Source organism: Hemiscyllium ocellatum, chromosome 31 (genome assembly GCF_020745735.1).
Source record: "Hemiscyllium ocellatum isolate sHemOce1 chromosome 31, sHemOce1.pat.X.cur, whole genome shotgun sequence".
Lineage (NCBI taxonomy): Eukaryota > Metazoa > Chordata > Chondrichthyes > Orectolobiformes > Hemiscylliidae > Hemiscyllium > Hemiscyllium ocellatum.
Window position 1 is genome coordinate 43,816,570 of NC_083431.1, and position 18,889 is coordinate 43,835,458.

General features: G+C 41.0%; 1 protein-coding gene across 9 annotated transcripts in view; it reads left to right on the plus strand.

Moving 5' to 3' along the window:
* Nucleotides 1-18,889, plus strand: part of gtf2ird1 (GTF2I repeat domain containing 1) — a 215,490-nt gene that overhangs the window by 184,433 nt on the left and 12,168 nt on the right. For all 9 annotated transcript variants that reach the window (XM_060847791.1, XM_060847794.1, XM_060847796.1 and 6 more), the window contains 2 exons: nt 4,873-4,950; nt 7,672-7,864. In XM_060847791.1, the coding sequence (XP_060703774.1) occupies nt 4,873-4,950; nt 7,672-7,864 (271 nt within the window). The remainder of the gene's footprint in view (nt 1-4,872; nt 4,951-7,671; nt 7,865-18,889) is intronic.

Genomic DNA, 18,889 nt, shown 5'->3' on the forward strand with positions numbered 1-18,889 from the left:
AGTAGTATCCTCTTGCTGCAGCTGTAACACAGCATCTCTCCTGCCATCTTTATTGTGTTTTAATTCAGTAAGTTTCAGATTTAAAAGAAATAAACAGTTAAAATTCATTCCATTTCTCACACTATTCCATTTACGGCACTAATGCAGGCTTAGATTTTGAAATCATTAGAGAAGCTAATTATATGGGTACAGTACTTTCAGTATGAGATCCTTTCTCCTCTTTGGAAATGAGGTCTATCTCTCAATAACTTGCATTGCCCAACCAGCTGGAAGGCAGGCTAACATTTATTGGAAATGGATGATTTGAGGGGAGCACTATGGCTTGGTACAGCAAATTTTAGATGGTAGCTAAGCAACCAGGAGGAGACAGAGTGGAGGCCTATGCACTTTGCCTAAAGGGAAGCCAGGCTAAGTGAGGCTGAACTGTCCTTAACAGTTAACCCAACTGTGACTTCTAATTATCTGTCTTGAATGGGTCTGTTGCTGTCCTGATAGTTGTAATATGGTGCAAAAATTTCAAAGAAATCCTCTACAAAGAAGATGAAGGTTTCTGTAGCATCTATTGATGAATTTCACACAGTGCTTCAACATATTACTCAATGTGACACCTTGAAAATGGAAGAAATGAGGCGTAATCTGGAACCCAGGTAATGATTTCTATCGAAATATTATTTTGAATTTGTATCCATTCAGTCACCAACCCTTGCAGCTAGGAAAGCAAGCACCTTTGCCTTGGCCTCCTTCACAAAATTTCTTCAAAGATTGTCCGGGGAGTGAGATCTCTTGAAAAGGTGAAATCCTTTTGGAGCTACACACACTATCAGCTTTCCAGGTTGTCACGCTGCTTGTCGAGTGTGGGGTGCTGGAAAAGCGCAGCAGGTCGGGCAGCATCCAAGGAGCAAGCGAATCAATGTTCCAGGCATAGGAACATCAATTCTCCTGCTCCTCGGATGCTGCCTGACCTGCTGTGCTTTTTCAGCACCACACTCTTGACTCTGATCTCCAGCCTTCACTTTCTCCCTGTTACACTGCATGTGTTACACTTCCAGGTTGTAGAAGCTGTCACTTTCGTGATTACTTCCCCTGCCTTGCCTTTCAGAATGGAGTTGAGGGCAGCTGGAACTTTCCTCAGCGGACGCTGAGTTGGTTTCATGCTCTCATCTATTTCAATGTGATAATCACCCAGGAGATATCCAAAACGTATGCAAACATCTTTATAATCTTTTAGCACCTGTTCAGCAGTCAACGACTTAGTTGCTTGAAAAGTGTTACAACTTTCTTTAGGCACACGAAAGATTAGCAGTCCAAGCTTTAGACTTGTTTTTGGTAAGAAGTTTTAAATTGTGCATACTATCTGGAAACTCAGATATCCCATCTTCGATCTTTCCATTGCTTTGAACATTCTACTTTGATATCCTCTTGGGATGAGAATCATTCTATCATAAAGCCTCAACTTTATCTTTGGAGCCTTTGAGTTTGGATTACCGTCTGGAGGCAATTCTCACAAGCCTGTGAAGTTCATGATTTTCCACATAGCACCAACATCTATCATTGACGCTGTCCTTCTGCAGCCACCATTTGAACAGTCATACACCATTTATCATCATTAAGCTAGATGGTGTCAATCTAGAATGATTCATCAGAATCCTCATTCAACATCTCTCCAGCAACAATCTTCATAGTCTTGCTTTACTTCTTTAAAGCAAAATGCTTGCATAGAAAGTGATTCAGCTTGTGGTAGTTTAAACATCGTTTGCCCCACACTTGGTGTGTTTCTTTGTTTTATTTTCTGTTGGGTCTTCTGCAACGTTTCCATCCTTGATCGATCTTATGTCTATACTGAAAATATTTCCTTATTTTTTCCATTGTGTTACTTTGGTAGGCCTGGACTGTCACTAAGGCCTTATGAGTTCTCCCATTAATACTCCCCAAGTGATCATCAACAACCTCTGAGCTTTTGCACATGTCATTAGTTTTCTTGAGTGCGTTTCTTTTATCTTAGTGAATGTGCTGTTGTGGTGGAATCCTTTATTCTTAAGGCCATTCCATCTCTGATGAGATCACCTTCACAAGAGTCAACTTTTGTGCAGTGTTTCAAGCTGACCAGTGTTCTTCACTCTCCCTGAGCTCTGATTCTGAAAAGATATTGTCCATAAATAACATTTAGTTAACGGTTTGAATGGATCTTTAAGGTTGTCAATATTTCTCCAGTCTGACTTTTCTGCTCTTCAGACTGTTGGATGCAATACAGTTTATAGCACCCTCCCCCCAACACTGATTACAGAATCAGTACTCATTTGTTCAGGTTTTCTATTCAGTTCTGCAACCAGCCCATAGTTTTGCCATTGAGATTGGAAGAGGTTCCAATTCTGTCTCATATCACCTTTCATTTCCACAGCAGAAGGGACAGGAAAATTCAAAGTCAATCTGACCCACCCAGCAGTTCACAGCGACAGATTGCTGTTCTCTTTATTTATGGCTGCTTCTTACTGTTCTCAAAATCCCCACAATTCCATCTGTTCTTCCAGCATGTTCCATGTTTAGGTTTTACGATTTTCTCTTTCTAAACCAAAAGCAAATATGAGAAGTCACATGACCATTGCAAGACATGGCGTACAATATTCTTGCAAATACATTCTGCAGTCAAAGACTATCTTCAAATCTGGGGGTGAGGATGAAATAGTCAAGCGCCCCAGAAATTTTTACCAACAATATCTGATCTTCATCAGTAACCTGAACTGAATTATAGTGCTGGTGAACTAACATGGGAGTGAGAGGGGTACAAAATAAGTCTGAAGGACGCAAAGCCTGAGATAACAAAGCAACATTTAGATTTAGGTCAATGAAGTCCGATATTGCAACTTAAAACCTATATAACGTCTTTAACAATGAGCCATGCCAAGCTAGTTCACAGAAGCATTATAGAGTAGGTTAGAATACAAACAACAGAAGAAAAAAATGGTAGATCAAGTCACTGGTCAAAGAGAGAAGGGTGCAGAGAGAGATAGCAACTGAAGACACAGCCACCAGTAGTAGAGCAATTAATATTGGTATACAGGAGGCTACAACAAAGTAACCTTGAAAGTGTGGGACTGGATGAGGTTGACATAGGAATAGTGTTAGGGTGGGGGGTGGGGAGAGCATGGGACATGAGGCAGTCGTGGTGGGATTTGAAAACATACACAAACATGAATTAAGAGCCATTAAGTCCCTCAACCCTGCTCTGCCATTCAATAATCTTATGACTAATCTGATTATAACCTCGAGTCCACATTTCTGCCTACTCTGATAACCTTTCAACCCCTTGTTTAATAAGAATCTATCTACATCTACCTTAAAATATTCAAGGAGTCTGCTTTTTAGGAGGAGAGTTCCAAAGACCCTCTGACAGAAAGCATTTTGCTTAATCTGTTTTAAATGAGTGACACCCTTGGTTTAAACAGTGACCTGTGGTTGTAGATTGTTCCATAATTGGAAACAAACATGACCTCTACACCCTGTTGTCAAGACCCCATGGAATCTTACATGTTTCAATCAAGTCATTTCCTTCTGTGCAAACTCCAGCAGATATAAGCTGATTCTGTCCAATCTTTTCTCATAGGATGATGTCCAATTCAGGTATGAATCTGGTAAACCTTTGAACTGCTTCCAACACATTGATATCCTTCCTTAGCTAAGGTGACCAATACTGTACACAGTACAACAGATATGATTGCACCAGTGCCCTTCAAAACTGAAGCATAACTTTGTACTTTTGTATTCAATTCCCCTTAACAATATATGTTCAGTCTATTAGCTTTCCTAATTACAAACTATTTATGATTCATGCACTAAGACACCCAGACCCCTCTGCATCTCAGAGCTCTGTAAATGCTCACCATAGATGAGAAGTTTAAAATCAAAATGCCTAATTGGGAACCAACATAGGGAAGCTAGGGCAGGGATAGCAGGGGAAAGGGGGACACAGTGAGTTTAGCCAGCAGCAAAGCTTTGGATTACCTCAAAATTTAAGGAGGGTAGGATTTCTGAGAGCAGACAGAAATCTTTTGTCCTATCTTATGTGTTGAAAGAAGGAATCCCAAAAAGAAAACCATACAAATGCTCCGTGACTGCATTATCCAATAAGTGATCAAGAAAATGGAACCTCTGAAAGCCAAAACATTGCTTCCAAAAAAACAAGCAGTAGTCCTTTTATCCCGGGAATGTCTTTGGGGAAAATAAAATATATTTTAACCCTTTATGTAGACTGTGTCAGGGATTATTGGTGTATAAAGAGCACAGAGGGATAATTGATGTGAAAATGAAGTGAGGAATTTGTAGTTAGGTATCTCAGATATTGAAAGTTTGAAATAACTTCAGGTCTATTCTTCTGCTCTGGCACTAAATATTAGGTATGTACAGCATTTTTGATACCACAACTATGCAAGTGCATTTGGTATGATTACTGCCTCCAATCTAATGTTTTCTCTCCATGTTTGTTAGTTTATTTGTCTGTAAATGATATATTTTAAAGTTAAACACATTTCAACAACACGTAGTACATAGAAAGAACTTGACGCAGGAATAACAAGGCAGACAGATCCAAATCCTGCAATGTTTTTAAAGGATTGTTAACATTGGGAGATAGGGCAAATTATCTTTCACTGGAAGAACTTTGTGGGTTTCTTTAATGTTCTGTGAGATGGGAAATTAAAAATATCTCCTTTTTTCAAGTTTATAGTTACAGGGTCTCAATCAGGCAGACAGAAGTCTCAAGATAGAGCTGTGTAATTGTAATCCTATTGAGTTGACACAGTGTGATGAATGCTTACACTTTGTCTAGTGACCACTTTATTTGTTGTTTTAATATTTTGGTTACTTTTCACAATTTAGAGGATGAAGAGGCAAACAGACTTGGAGAGAAAGTTATACTCAGAGAGCAAGTGAAGGAATTATTCAATGAGAAATACGGTATGTTTCCTCAGCATTCAGTATTGAGTTAAACATCCTTCCCTGTCTGAAATCCATTTTCCAGTTTCAATGTTTGGTAATGTTATAATTATTGTTTTAGTGACCTTTTGAAATCTTGTTTATGCTTCTAATCTAGTTTTATTTGTATCTTTGATTACTCCACTGTGAATATTACAGTAAAATTCTGAAGACATATAATTTGCAACTTCATGGAAGTTCTATAATAGCAGTTAACAAATATTTAGTCATTAGCACCATGCTTATTTAAGAACACACATCTGGAAAACTCACCTTAAAGACAGTGAATGCTGGGATCATCAAACTATCCAAGATTGTGATTGACTGATTTTGTTGAGGTAAAGTTTCAAAGAATTATTGATCAAAGTTGGGAAGATCAATTGGGGATGAATTGATCAGCCATGATCTGACTGAACGACAGCTGACTTGAGGGACTGAATGGCTGACTTCTGTTCTTAAACTGAGTAGAACAGTACTAATTCCCAAAGTTAATAATAAAGAAGAACTAAAAGACATTAATAATTGGAGACCTATAACAATAGGCCCCATTTTATTACGACTATTTACAAAATAGTCTGACTCCAGTTTTTGCTTCCTTGCCTTGCCTGAGGTGGAGAATCATTCCCAGATAATGGTTATCTGAGAGTCAGCCACCCCGCAGCACCCCACCTGTATGGTTGTTAAAAGGGATTTTGAATTTCAAATAAGGCAAATATCCAGGGAAAATCCCTTACTGTGAAAGAGATGGTTTTGAGACTAAAAGATCTCAGGCTTGGAAAAGAAAAGAATAGGTTTGGACTGGATCTGATGGAATTGAATGTTGACTTAAAGAGCAGTGTAAAGTACAGCATTGTTTTCCATTTAAAGTACGAGTTGTCTATAAGGGTAAACTAGATTTAGTTGTTCCAGTAAAAATCTTATGATGTGAAATCTTGTCATGTCAACCTTTCGGTCATTAACAGGAAGTTCACATTTCTTTTAGGGAGTTAATGGTCTATACTTCTAACAAGAAGTAAATGTGCTGAGGCACTACTGTCGGTTTTTAACCAGCTAACCCCTTGCAGTGAACTAGAGTGGTTTCTTACTCTTGTCCAGGCATTATCTAAATTGGTTATCTGGAAGCAGGTAAGAGGATACCCACCCACCCAATCAACCCAGGGTGGCACGGTGGCTCAGTGGTTAGCATTGCTGCCTCACAGAGCCAGGAGCTTGGGTTCATTTCCAGCCTCAGCTTATTGTCTGGCTGGAGTTTGCACACATTCCCTGTCTGTGGGTTTCCTCCGAGTGCTCGGGTTTCCTCCCACAATCCAAAGATGTAGGTGAACTTGCCATGCTGTTTGGGGATGTGTAGGATAGGTGCATTAGTTCAGGGGTGAATATAGGATATTAGGGTAGGGGGTTACTCTTCAGAGGGTCGATGTGGACTTGTTGGGCACAAGGGCCTGTTTCCCTACTGTTGGATTTCTAATTTCTCTCCTGTCTCCCAAGGAGAAGTTGAACCCTCCCAATTTCTCTAATGAAGCCTTTCCAACTTGATGCCTCTTTCCTCCTTGAAAGTGCTCCTTAAAACTTAAGATCAAACTTTTTATTTGTTCTAGTACTGCCTTATTTAAGTCATTGTTTAATTTTGTGTCGTAGCATTTTCTGTGAAGATCTTTGAGTCATTCTACTGTATCAAAGGCATTATACAAAGGCATTCTTTTCTAAAACATTTAGTTGAAAAATGTGGTGCTGGAAAAACACAGCAGGCCAGGCAGCATCCAAGGAGCAGGAGAATCGACGTTTTGGGCATAAGCCCTTCTTTCTCCTCACTTTCTCCTAACTTTTCTAAAACATTAGTCAGCTCTCAGCCATTGCATAATCGCTGAGACCATTCAAGATAGACAGCAAGTATCAGGAGCTTTTCACCAGTCGTATGGAGAGCAGTTCAACGTGCTGTGCAACCACTGCCATCATCAGTTTTCGAGTCATAGAGATGTACAGCAGGAAACAGACCTTTCGGTCCAACCCGTCCATGCCAACCCAATCTAATGCCACCTGCCAGCACCTGGCCCATATCCCTCCAAACCCTTCCTATTCATATTCCCATTCACATTTCTCTTAAATGTTGCAATTGTACCAGCCTCCACCACTTCCTCTGGCAGCTCCTTCCATATACGCACCACCTTCTGTATGAAAAAGTTGCCCCTTAGGTCTCTTTTATATCTTTCTCCCCTCACCCTAAACCTATGCCCTCTAGTTCATGGATTCCTCAACCCCAGGGAAAAGACTTTGTCTATTTATCCTATCCATGCCCCTCATAATTTTGTAAACCTCTAAAAGGTCATCCCTCAGCCTCCGACGCTCCAGGGAAAACAGCCCCAGCCTATTCACCCTCTTCCTATAGCTCAAATCCTCCAACCCTGGCAACATCCTTGTAAATCTTTTCTGAACCCTTTCAAGTTTCACAACATCTTTCCGATAGAAAGGAGACCAGAATTGCACGCAATATTCCAACAGTGGTCTAACCAATGTCCTGTAGAGCTGCAACATGACCTCCCATTTGACCAGTGTATATACAGATGTGAAAGAAAATCAAAACTGCTCATGATGTAGATATATCAGAGGGAAGGGACAATGTGTGTCATCCAACTAGGTACATACCCTGCAGTGGGATAAGTTAAAGCTCTTTGTAGTTTATACTTATGATATGTTATCTTTCAGGAGAGGCCCTGGGACTGAACCGGCCTGTTTTGGTGCCATACAAATTAATCCGAGATAACCCTGATGCAATTGAAGTGACTGGGTTACCAGATGACATCCTTTTCCGGAACCCGACCACCTATGATCTTAGCAGATTGGAAAAAATTCTAACAGTCCGAGACCGAATCAGGATGACCATTAAGAGTCAGTTACAGTAAGTATGCAGATCCTTATCATTAACGAAATTTCATAGTTCACTATTGTATGGCAGTATTGTTCAGCCGGGTCTCAGAGAATCCAAATAATAAACTTTGTCCCTAAAGCAAACTGCCGTTCACTAATTAAATGGTTAATGGCTGCACCCGGGCAGAGGTTTCCAGAAATCATTGAGACTGTCTTGGAATATGTGCATCCTAAAAAAGTGCAAGGGGCAAACCGTATTTTCCTTTAGTTTACATTATCCAGCTGAGCTTCACTTGCGTGTGTATATTTTTACATTGCGGCTTTGAAGACTCTGAATTACATTCCCATTAAATTGTATGGCTCAGCCTAACTGGGTGGTTAAGGACAGGATATTAAAAAAAGTTTGAGCAGATGAAAGGTTTGCTTTGAGCTCTCTTCTTGAGGGAGGCATTTCAACTTGTGTTAGGCTGTGATGAAATCAAAGCCTTTTTTTCATTGGCAGAAGGGTCACTAAGCAAAGAACACAGTTTTGCAATAATTGGCAGAAAGAAAACAAGGATAGATGGGGGAGGGAAGATGAAGAGGATTTCTTTTTCAGGGAGTTCTTACTGATATGAACAGCCTTTAAGGGCAGTAGAAGCAGTTTCACTTGTCACTTGCAAAGATGAATTAGCTTGAAAAAGAATAATTTGTAGAAGTATGAGGAAGGAGCAGGGGAATGGGACTAATTGGGTAGCTGTTTCAATGACTGGATGTAAGTAGTGGCTGCCTCCTGTGCAGACTGATTCTCACTGAGTTTTTTTTGTCACTATCCATTACCTTTTAGTTTTTACATATTTCTTACAAAGAATGATTAATATGTGGGTGTTTGTTTTCTGTTCATTTTGTTTGAATAGCTTTTTTTGCTGAATATGTTTGTGTTTTCTTTCATAGTTCATGTCTATTTACAATCTGTCTATGGGTGTTTAATGTCCATCACTTGAAGTGTGTGAGGCTACATTTAGTGCTGTAAAAAGATAACTGCAAGTCAGGGCCATTGTTAATCGTGAGGTTGTCACAGCACTGCAAAATCAGCTCAGAAGGAAGTGCAGTAACGAGCAGTTTGTTTATGGGAACTCTGCGAAGATCAGCAGAGGAACTGTTTTTTTTAAATGTGGAAGGCTGGCAGATTGAGAACTAAGTTATTAAAGTAAAGTCTGTGTTTTAGGTAGGAACCCACTGTCTAACATTAATAAGATGTAATAAGAATTAACTAACTTTGTTGCATAATTATTTTGTTGAGTGAATAAAGGTTCCTCACAATAAGGAGGAGGGCTAAAATCCTGTGCAATTTTGCCACCATTTGGGATGGAAAAATAGATGCATATCTTTGTGACAGACTTCATCTATAATGTAATTACTTTGAAAATGGCACTCACTAGAATGTACACCTTCACTATGCTGTGTTAACTCAAAACTATAACATTTGCGCAGCTATTCCTTCAAGTATTTTCCCTGTTTGGTTATGGCTCTGTAGCTACAAATTTTAAATAGATGATTTTAATAGCATACACCCTGTCTTTGAGAAGGCTTCAGGTAAATCCAAGTCCAAGAACCTCCTCTGAGAACTTCTGCTCGCATCTTGACAATTGGAACAAACTGTGCCTCGTTAGCCCAGACAATCTACCACCTTCTAAAACAATCCAGCACATTCTTTTTCAAGATTTATTTTCAATTTATTCTTTCTCCCAATTTTAATAAAGTATTTGAAAAGTTCAAAGATCCAGATCTCATTATCTCAACTATCTTCAGTGGCAGATGGGTAATGAATTCTTTTCATCGGTTGATGTAATGTGTCTTACTGAAGAGCAATGTGATGATGGTTGCTGATACTATATTTCTCTGACCATCTAACAAGTACAGCCACCTCTGCTCCAGTGGTGCTGAAGAGATGCACAAAGCAGGTTGTCCAGTGCAATTGAAAGTACCACAATTATAACAACTCCTATTTACACAAACCTTTAAAATACGAAGTCATATTATAATCTAGTGCCTCCAGTTATTATGGGATAATGTCCGGTTAAAGACAAATTAGACCCCCGACACAAACCTGGCTGGATAGAGCATAAATTTTACTAAAGTCACCCTTTATTAAAACACAAGGATACAATGTTGCAGTCTTTGTTTTAACAATACAACAGAAGTTTATTAACAATCAGGAAGATAAACAAATCCCACTCTATTCCCTAAGAACACAGATTCAAAGAATTTTGAACACATATCAAGAATAACCCCAGCACTGTTTATAGATTGGTCAGAAACAACAGCTTTGTATTAGAATCAGTATGCTCTCGTTCAGCTGCCAAACACTGTTGCAATTCTAGGAGTATCTCGTGCTATACCCATGAAAGACTTAGTTCAGCTCAAAAAGGGAGAAAGAAACTTTTTTTAAAAGTACCTTTATGGGCTTGAAATTATTAAATATAATCTCATCTGCCTGAACTAGAGATAACTCTTTCTTAACTTATTATTTTGTTCCTGATTTAACTTCCTTCCAACGTTATACAATTCCTGACACAGCTTTGATTCCTTCTTTTTATTTTAAAAGCTTCAAAATTTTAACGTCTCTTCTTTTCCACTGACACCATCTCAAAACTCTGATTTGGGACTAATAATAACTTATTATTCCAGGATAATTTCATGAGGGATGTTGCTTAGCATGTTACTCCATCAAGAGGAAGCAGTTTGGAGCTTGATACGTGTTTCACTTTCTCTCGACTTCACAGAACAGACCGAAAAATACCAAAAGTTTGGAAAGTTCTCCCACTAAGCTCTCTGGGTAGTTCTCTAGAAACTCTGGGTAACTTGTCCTTGCTTGGAATTATGGGTATTGTAGTTTTGAGAAGTTGATTGTTAATTCTAAACACACAGACAAATCCATGTTCAACTTAGAATTCCCAGAACCCAAGCTTGCAGTAAGCGACATTACACATTTGTAAATCTCTCAGCATCATCACAATCACCTCAAGTTACGGGATTAATTACAGGAATGTAATTATTAACCAAACATAAGAGGGAGGTGACCAAAGGAAGTGGGTTTTAAGGAGTGTCTTAATGCAGGAAAGAGTGGCACAGGTTAAGGGAACAAATTCCAGAGTTTTGGAACTGGATGGCTGACAGCCGGGGAAGGGACAGAGACAATGGGGGATGCACATCATTTCTGGAGGAGCACTCCCTACTCTTTTAGCTCACAAACATAAAATTAAAACAACTAGCACCAGGTTCTGGCTCCAACCCCTATGCCATCTAACTGACATAATGTCACCCATGTGCAGACCTGAGATTAAAATTGCAATTTGGTCCTGATGTTGTGATTGGCAATTGCTCTGCATAATTAAAGGAGCTCCATCACCTTCACGAGGGTGTCCCTCATAGCTAAAAATAATTGGATGAATTTACTGAGATAAATTTACTTGCTGCCCTGATTTTATTTGAGCACCTGGTTAAAACTGAACTTCTCAAGACCATATTTTTAGAAAAACTCAGTTTGTAAGAAGTGATAACTATCTGTTTTCACAATGAGGGATTTTAATCTGACCTTTAATTTTTTTTTTTAATCAGTGAATGCATGTGTTAGTTGAGCATTTTTGAACATTTGTGCTTTTTTTTGTGCCTTAATTGACTTAACAGTCATGGTAACCAGTAAAATAATAACTTAAACCATTACCCCAAAGCTCAATTGTAGATACCTGTGAAAATTACTTAGTATTACAAAGAATCCAGGAAGAATCTATATATAAAGTTTCCATAATCTTACCAGAGTGCAGTATTGCCCCGTCATTAGGGAGAGATCATTTGTGGTGGTTTATCCTGAGCGTCACTATGCCTCAGACAAGGGGGAGAGGTTGAGAAGGAGAGTCCTTCATGGTAACCTCAGCTGGTGCGAGAATTGAACCCACATTGTTGGCATTGTTCTGCATTGCAAATCAGCCATCCAGCCAACTCAATTAACCTAGCCCCGATAAGCAGGCTCAAGTGATCAGTTTGTGTTACTGCTTGTTTCAAGCTCCCTCACATTCAGTCATCATGTTCTTTACCACAGAAATAGGCCCTTTAGCCCATTGTGTCTTCAGTGGACTATTTTAGTCTTATTTTCTAGTATTTGACCCGTAGCCTTTTACACTGAGACGTTTCAATTGATAATCTGAGCACTACTTCAATGTTATGATGGATTGCTCATCTACCACCTTTTCAGGCAATCAGTTAAAAATATCCACCATCCCCTGGGCTAAAATATTCTTTGTTTAATCTGTTTGAAACATCGTGCCCCTTACTTTAAATGTATCCCCTTGATTATTGACCCTTCTACTAAGGGAGAATTTTCTTCCCATTTACTCTATACCCCTTGGAATTTTGTATACCTCAATCAGAATCCCCTCCTCAGCCTTCTCTGCTCACAGGTAAACAACCCCAGCCCCTAGTCCCTAGGGCTAAATCTGCTTCTGTACTGTATGGATAGGGAGGTTCGCAGCTGAAATGCTCCACCCCAGGCTACATCCTGGTGAATCTCCTCTGCACCCTATCTTGTGTAATCACATCCCTCCTATAGAGTGGTGAATGGAACTGCACTCAGTACACACAGTTATTTAAACCAAGCAGTATATCCTTTTATTCTTTTTGCCCTCATGTGTTTAGAATCATAGAGTAGATACAGGACAAAAGCAGGCCATTGGGCCCCTCTCCAAGAGGAATTCCCTCAATGCCACATTCCTGCTTTTCTCCATTGCTGTGTTCATTTTTGTGTTTTTGAATAATGACTCAATTTTCTTCCAAAAGCCTTGAATAGAATATACCTCCTCACATTCTCAGAGCATTCCAGATCCTAACCAATTGTCGCAGAAATGATGTTTATATTGACAACAAATCAATGTCTCTTTTAATTTGCCAATATGTGACTAGCTTCCCCTAGATGCCATCTGTGTTGTTTTCTTTGGGTAGTCCAGATGGCAGCATATTTCACATTCCACCCACCACTGAAAGGGCTTAACTCGAAATGAAACTTCAAAGCAGCCCAGATGGACTGCTGAATAGTTTCATGATTCCACGGTTCACTTCGGATTACACGAGAGGCCATAACATGATTCCATGACAGAATTTTAAAATGTTTGAAACTTAGAAACATAGAAATAGGAGCAGGGGTAGGCCATTCGAACCACTGGGCCCATCCACCATTCAGCATGATCATGGATGACCTTTGTCTCGACACCATGCCCCTGCTTTCTCCCCGTACCTCCTTGACACATGTAACTTCCAGAAATCTATCCATTCCTTTCTTTGTTATACTCAGTGACTTTATCTCCATAGTCTTCTGTTGTAGTGAAGTCCAGAGACTTACCGCCCCTTGAGTGAAGACATTTTTCCGAATCTCAGTCCAAAATGACCTACTGCAAATCTTGAGACTGTGACCCTTTCATCCTAGGGCCCCAACCAGTGGAAACATTGTCCCTGCTCTGATCTATCCAGCCCTGTCAGAACATTGTTTTAATGTGATCTCCAAACTCTCTCTATGGCAGGTATAATTTTTTTTCCTTGAGAAGGAGACCAAAACTACACACACTAATCCAGGTAGGGTTTCACTAAGGTCCCGTATAGCTGCAATAACACATCCGAGTTTCTGTACTCAACCCCTTCCAATGGCTGGTCCACAAGGACATCCAGATCCCTTTGCATATCAACAATCTGTCCCATCTATCGCAATTTAAGTAATACCCTGCTGAAATGACTATACAGAGGCTGGTATCCCATTACCAAGTCACAGTACACAGGCTCTGGGCCAGCCAACTTGGAGTCAATCCCCTGGAGATTTTAAATCCCCTGATTATATTGGTCAGCCAGGGCTTCCTGACTGAGGTTAACTTGGGCCAATCGAGGATCTCATAGTCAGAGGTCCACCTGGTTCCAATCACTACATACCTCTCCCTCTAAGGCCGGGGATGTAGACGTGGGCTTTCTCTTGTAGCCGCGATGTTTTTACCCCAGATCCAGTTCCTCTGATTTGGAGTCTGACACAGGTGATGTGTACCAGACCATAGCCAGCCTCTTGATTCTGGAGCGTCTCCAGAGAGTTTCCTCCTCCTCTTTCAGCGGTAACTGTATCGAGGCTGTATCTATCTCGACTCTGAAGTTTCCTTGACACTAGATGGAGGGGGAGAATCTAGTTTCTGACAGGCCTTCTGGCTGTTCTGAGGGGCCAGAACAGTTTTACTCCTGCCCTGTTTGCAAAATAACAGCTTTCAAGTGATCTACTTGTTTGCTCAGAACCATCTCACCAACTTAAACTTTGTAAATCCCAGGACCTGATCTTACGTTAACCTCACCTCGTATCCATACAGGGTCATTTCCATGGTTCCTCCACTGAACTTTGTCCCCTGGATTAAATAGTCTCTCTTGTTTAGAGGAGGAATTTGGCCGGCATTGGTGTTCCTGTTGTTTGAAACCTCGTCCCAGAGTCTGGGAATATCGGGTTTAACCTGGTGCAGAGTCTTCTCCCCATCAGCAACTCTGCTGGAGCTATCCATGTTGTTGCCTGAGAGGTTGTCCTACAATCGAACCTGAACTGGGACAGCTTGGTACTAATTAATTCTAAACGCTGATTCTTTGAGCCTGCCTTCAGCATTTGGACTGCCCTTTCCACCAGATCATTAGACAATGGATAATAGGGAGCTGTCCTTATGTGCTGAATGCCAGTCGACTTTAGGAAATATTCAAATTCCCTGCTGGCAAAAGACATCCCATTGTCAATTAACAATACTTCCAGGAGTCCATATATCACGAGTGATGCTGCAGCTTCTCAGTTGTCGTCCCTGAGTTTGCCAAATGAACTTTATGCACATCCAACCACTTCGAATTGGAATGCACAATGGCCAGGAATATTGAGCCCATTAAAGGACTGGCATAGTCAACATCATACTTGCCTTCATTGCTCAGTCCTTTGAGTATAGGAGTTGGGAAGTCATGCTGAAGTTGTACAGGACATTGGTGACGCCTCTTCTGGAATATTGTGCCTAGTTCTGATTGCCCAATTTTAGGAAGGATGTTACTGGAGAGGGTTCAGAAAAGATATGCCAGGATGTTGCCAGGTATGGAAGGCTTAACTTGTAAAGAAAGGCTGGATAAACTGGGACATTTTTCATTTGAGCGTAGGAGTTTAAGAGGTAGCCTGATAGTTTATAAAAATAATGAAAGGTATAGATAGAGTTAATGGCAATTATCTTTTCCCTAGTATTGGGGTATTTCAAGACTAGGGGGCACATTTTTAAGGTGAGAGGAGAAAGATTTAAAAAGACACGAGAGACGATTTTTTTTTAACACGATGGTTTATGTGTGGAATGTACTTCCTGAGGAAGTGATGGATGTGGATACAGTTACAAAGTTTGAAAGACATTTGGATAAATACATGAAAAGGAAAGGTTTGGAGGGATATGGGCCAGGAGCAGGCAGGTGAAGCTAATTTAGTTTGGGATCACGTTCGGCATGGACTGGTTGGACCGAAGGGTCTGTATCCGTGCTGTATGACTATGTAACCAAGTCCAGCGTTTACCCGGCCAATCCCACTCATGGGGCTGCCGCCAGTGGCAGTTTAATTATTCCAACCCACGTGTAGGGGGACATTTCAGGGTGTGCACTCTTCTGGGTACAGGTTTTCTGACTCAAGTCAGGCCTTATAGGACTCCTTTGCTGTCTCGAGTCCATACACCAGCAGCAATTACAATGGCCTGCCTGCTCAGATCCTGAAGAACTTTTAACCACTTAGCTGAGGCTCAACATTGTTGTGAAGTTTTGCTGTGGACTTGACCAGGGTCCCTCTACTCAGGATATGCCCTCCTTGAGGCTCTGTGATTGCCTCCACTCAAGTGATGTTCCCCAAGGTGAGGGTATCCACTTCCATTGGGATGCTGTGTACTCCCCATGCTCCAACTGCCGCATTCTCTAATGACAAAGCTGGTTGTCATGTCTGCTTGAAGACCAGTTGGGCTTCAGCTAGTGGGTGTTTCTGCATGGTTACATCATTAATCCCACAAATCAAACAGTGTCTCAGCATCTCATTTAGGGTTAACCCAAAATCACATGTCTTGCCGGCCATCTTAACCTCATCAAAAATCCCAATATGGACCCCTGCAGTTCTCTAACAGCCGAATAAAACCGATAGCATCTCAGAATTGGAGGAGGTTTGGAGTCATGATATTCGTCAACTCTTGAAAGGTCTCTCTGGGAAAGTTAAGCCTTTTATAACCGAGAAAGCTGCAGGTCCGCAAGCAGTCAGAAGGATTATCCGTTGCTTTCATCTGCCCCAATGTCATTTGCCTGCGAAAAAATATCATAATTTTTCCACCTAATGGGCCCAGTCTTTGCCAGCAGGATTGAATGAGTCAAGCTTCTCAAATAAAGGCATGATGCCAGAAATGCTCACCCCTACTCCAAAATGACTGTTGCGAGCGGATGTCCTTCGGGTATTTCCTATTTTCTCCTGTCACCACTGAAATAACTGCACAGAGACTGGTATCTCATACTAAGTCACCCTTGTTTATTTGTTCACAGTACATTGGCTGTGATTGACAGCTCAGAGTCAATCCCTTGAACTGAGGAGAGTCTAAATAAGACCATAAAGCAGAGGAGCAGAAATTAGGCCATTCAGCCCATCGAGTCTGCTCCACCATTCAATCATGGCTGATAGGTTTCTTAACCCTATTCTCCTCCTTTCTCCCATAATCCTGATCTCCTTGATACTCAAGAACCATCTATCTCAGTCTTAAGTATACTGAATGACTTGGCCTCCACAGGGAATGAATGCCATAGATTCACCACTCTTTGGCTGAAGAAGTTGCTCCTTATCTCTGTTCTAAAAGGTCTTCCATTTACTCTAAGGCTATGCCCTCAAGTCTTAGTCTCTCCTACCAATGGAAATATCTTCCCAACATCATCTCTGTCCAGGCCATTCAGTATTCTGTTTGTTTCAATTAAATCCCCCCCTCATCATTCTAAATTCTATCAGGTATCGATCCAGAATCCTCAAACGTTCTTTGTATGTTAAGCTGTTCATTCATGGGACCATTCTCGTGAACCTCCTCTGAACACACTCAGGGCCAGTACATCCTTCCTGAGATAAGGAGCCCAAAATTTTGCAGAATACTCCAAATGTGGTCTGATCAGAGCCTTATAAAACCTCAGGAGAATACCCTTGCCTTTCTATTCAAGTCCTTTCAAAATAAATACTATCATTGCATTTGTCTTCATAACTACTGACTCAACCTGTAACTTTACCTTGAAAGAAACCCGGACTAGAACTCCCAACTCTCTCTGCACGTCAGACGTCTGAATTTTCTCCCCATTTAGAAAATAGTCCATGCTTCTATTCTTCCTACTATAGTGCATGGCCTCACCCTTCCCACATTACTCCATCTGCCACTTCTTTGCCCGCTTTCCTAATCTGTCCAAATCCTTCTGCAGCCTCCCCACCACCTCAGAGCTACCTGTCCTTCTACCTATCATTGCATCATCTCCAAACTTAGCCAGAATACCCTCAGTTTCTTCATCTAGATCATTAATGTATAAAGTGAGCATTTGTCACAGGCTGCCATCCTGAGAAAGACCCTTTTATCCCCACTCTCTGTTTTCTGCCAGACAGCCAAGCTTCTATCCATGGACTCTGATACCATGAGCCCTTTATCTTACTCAGTAGCCTCCTGTGCAGCACCTTGTCAAAGGCCTTCTTGAAGTCTAGGTGGATAACATCCATTGGTTCTTCTTGGTCTAAACTGCTTGTTACTTCCTCAAAGAATTCTGGCGGATTTGTCAGGCATGACCTCCCCTTGATGAAACCCTGCTGACTTTGCCCTAGTTTACCATACACTTCCAAGTATACAGAAATCTCATCCTTCTCGATGGATTCCAGGATCTCTCCCCGGTGACTTTTTTTTCTCTGAGTGAACAGGACCCCGACACTCCTGTTTTTTTTCTTTTTTTTTAACCCCCACATTACCGCCTGACTGCGATATTGCTTATTTTTTCCCCAGCACCCATGTTGTGTGTGTGCAGGTGTGAGACACAGTGCACGAATCTTTATTCAATTACCACCACCAGGAAGAAAGGAAACACCCGAGTGGCCAGTGACATGCAGTGCCCTTCACATCAAAGGGCAATGCTGTGTGACTCTCCCCTGTTAATTTTGCTCTTTTTCTAGTCCAGGGATAGTCTCCTTCCCCTCTGACACTTTCAAGGAGGTCTCCCCTGTTAATTTTTTTTGTGTGAAGGGGAGATACTCCTGTTTATTTTTTTTTCTTCTTTTTTCTTTTATTTTTTTTTAACCCCCACACTACCGCCTAACTGCGGTAGTGCTTATTTTTATCCCCAGCACCCATGGTGTGTGTGTGCAGGTGTGAGACACAGTGAGAGACATAAAGTGTACAAATCTTTATTCAATTTCCACCACCAGGAAAAGTAGGAAAACACCCGAGTGGCCAGTGACATGCAGTGCCCTTCACATCAAAGGGCAATGCTGTGTGACTCTCCCCTGTTAATTTTGCTCTTTTTCTAGTCCAGGGATAGTCTCCTTCCCCTCTGACACTTTCAAGGAGGTCTCCCCTGTTAATATTGGTCATCCAGGGCTTTCTGATTGGCCCAGGGTTAACAAACCCAAACAAGGATCTCGTAGCCAACAAGGTCAACCTGGTTCCATTCACTATACCTGCCGTTCTGGTTTTCCTGCTGAAATGGGCAACTTCATATTTATTAGGGTCACACTGCATCTGCCACATATTTGCCCACTCACTCAACTTATTTAAATTACCCAGAAGCCTCTTTACATCCTCCTCACATTTCATGGTTTCACCTAATTCTCTTGATTTCCTGATTGCATTAGCTTCTCTACCAAAATGTAACAGCTGGTTATTTATCCACTTCGTGACTCCGAGCAGTTGCTGTACGCAAATTAGCAGCCACATTTATTTAACTAAGCCGTAAACTATTAAATAGGGAAAGCTTGCAACATTCGGTGGTGCAGAAGGATCTGGATGTTCGG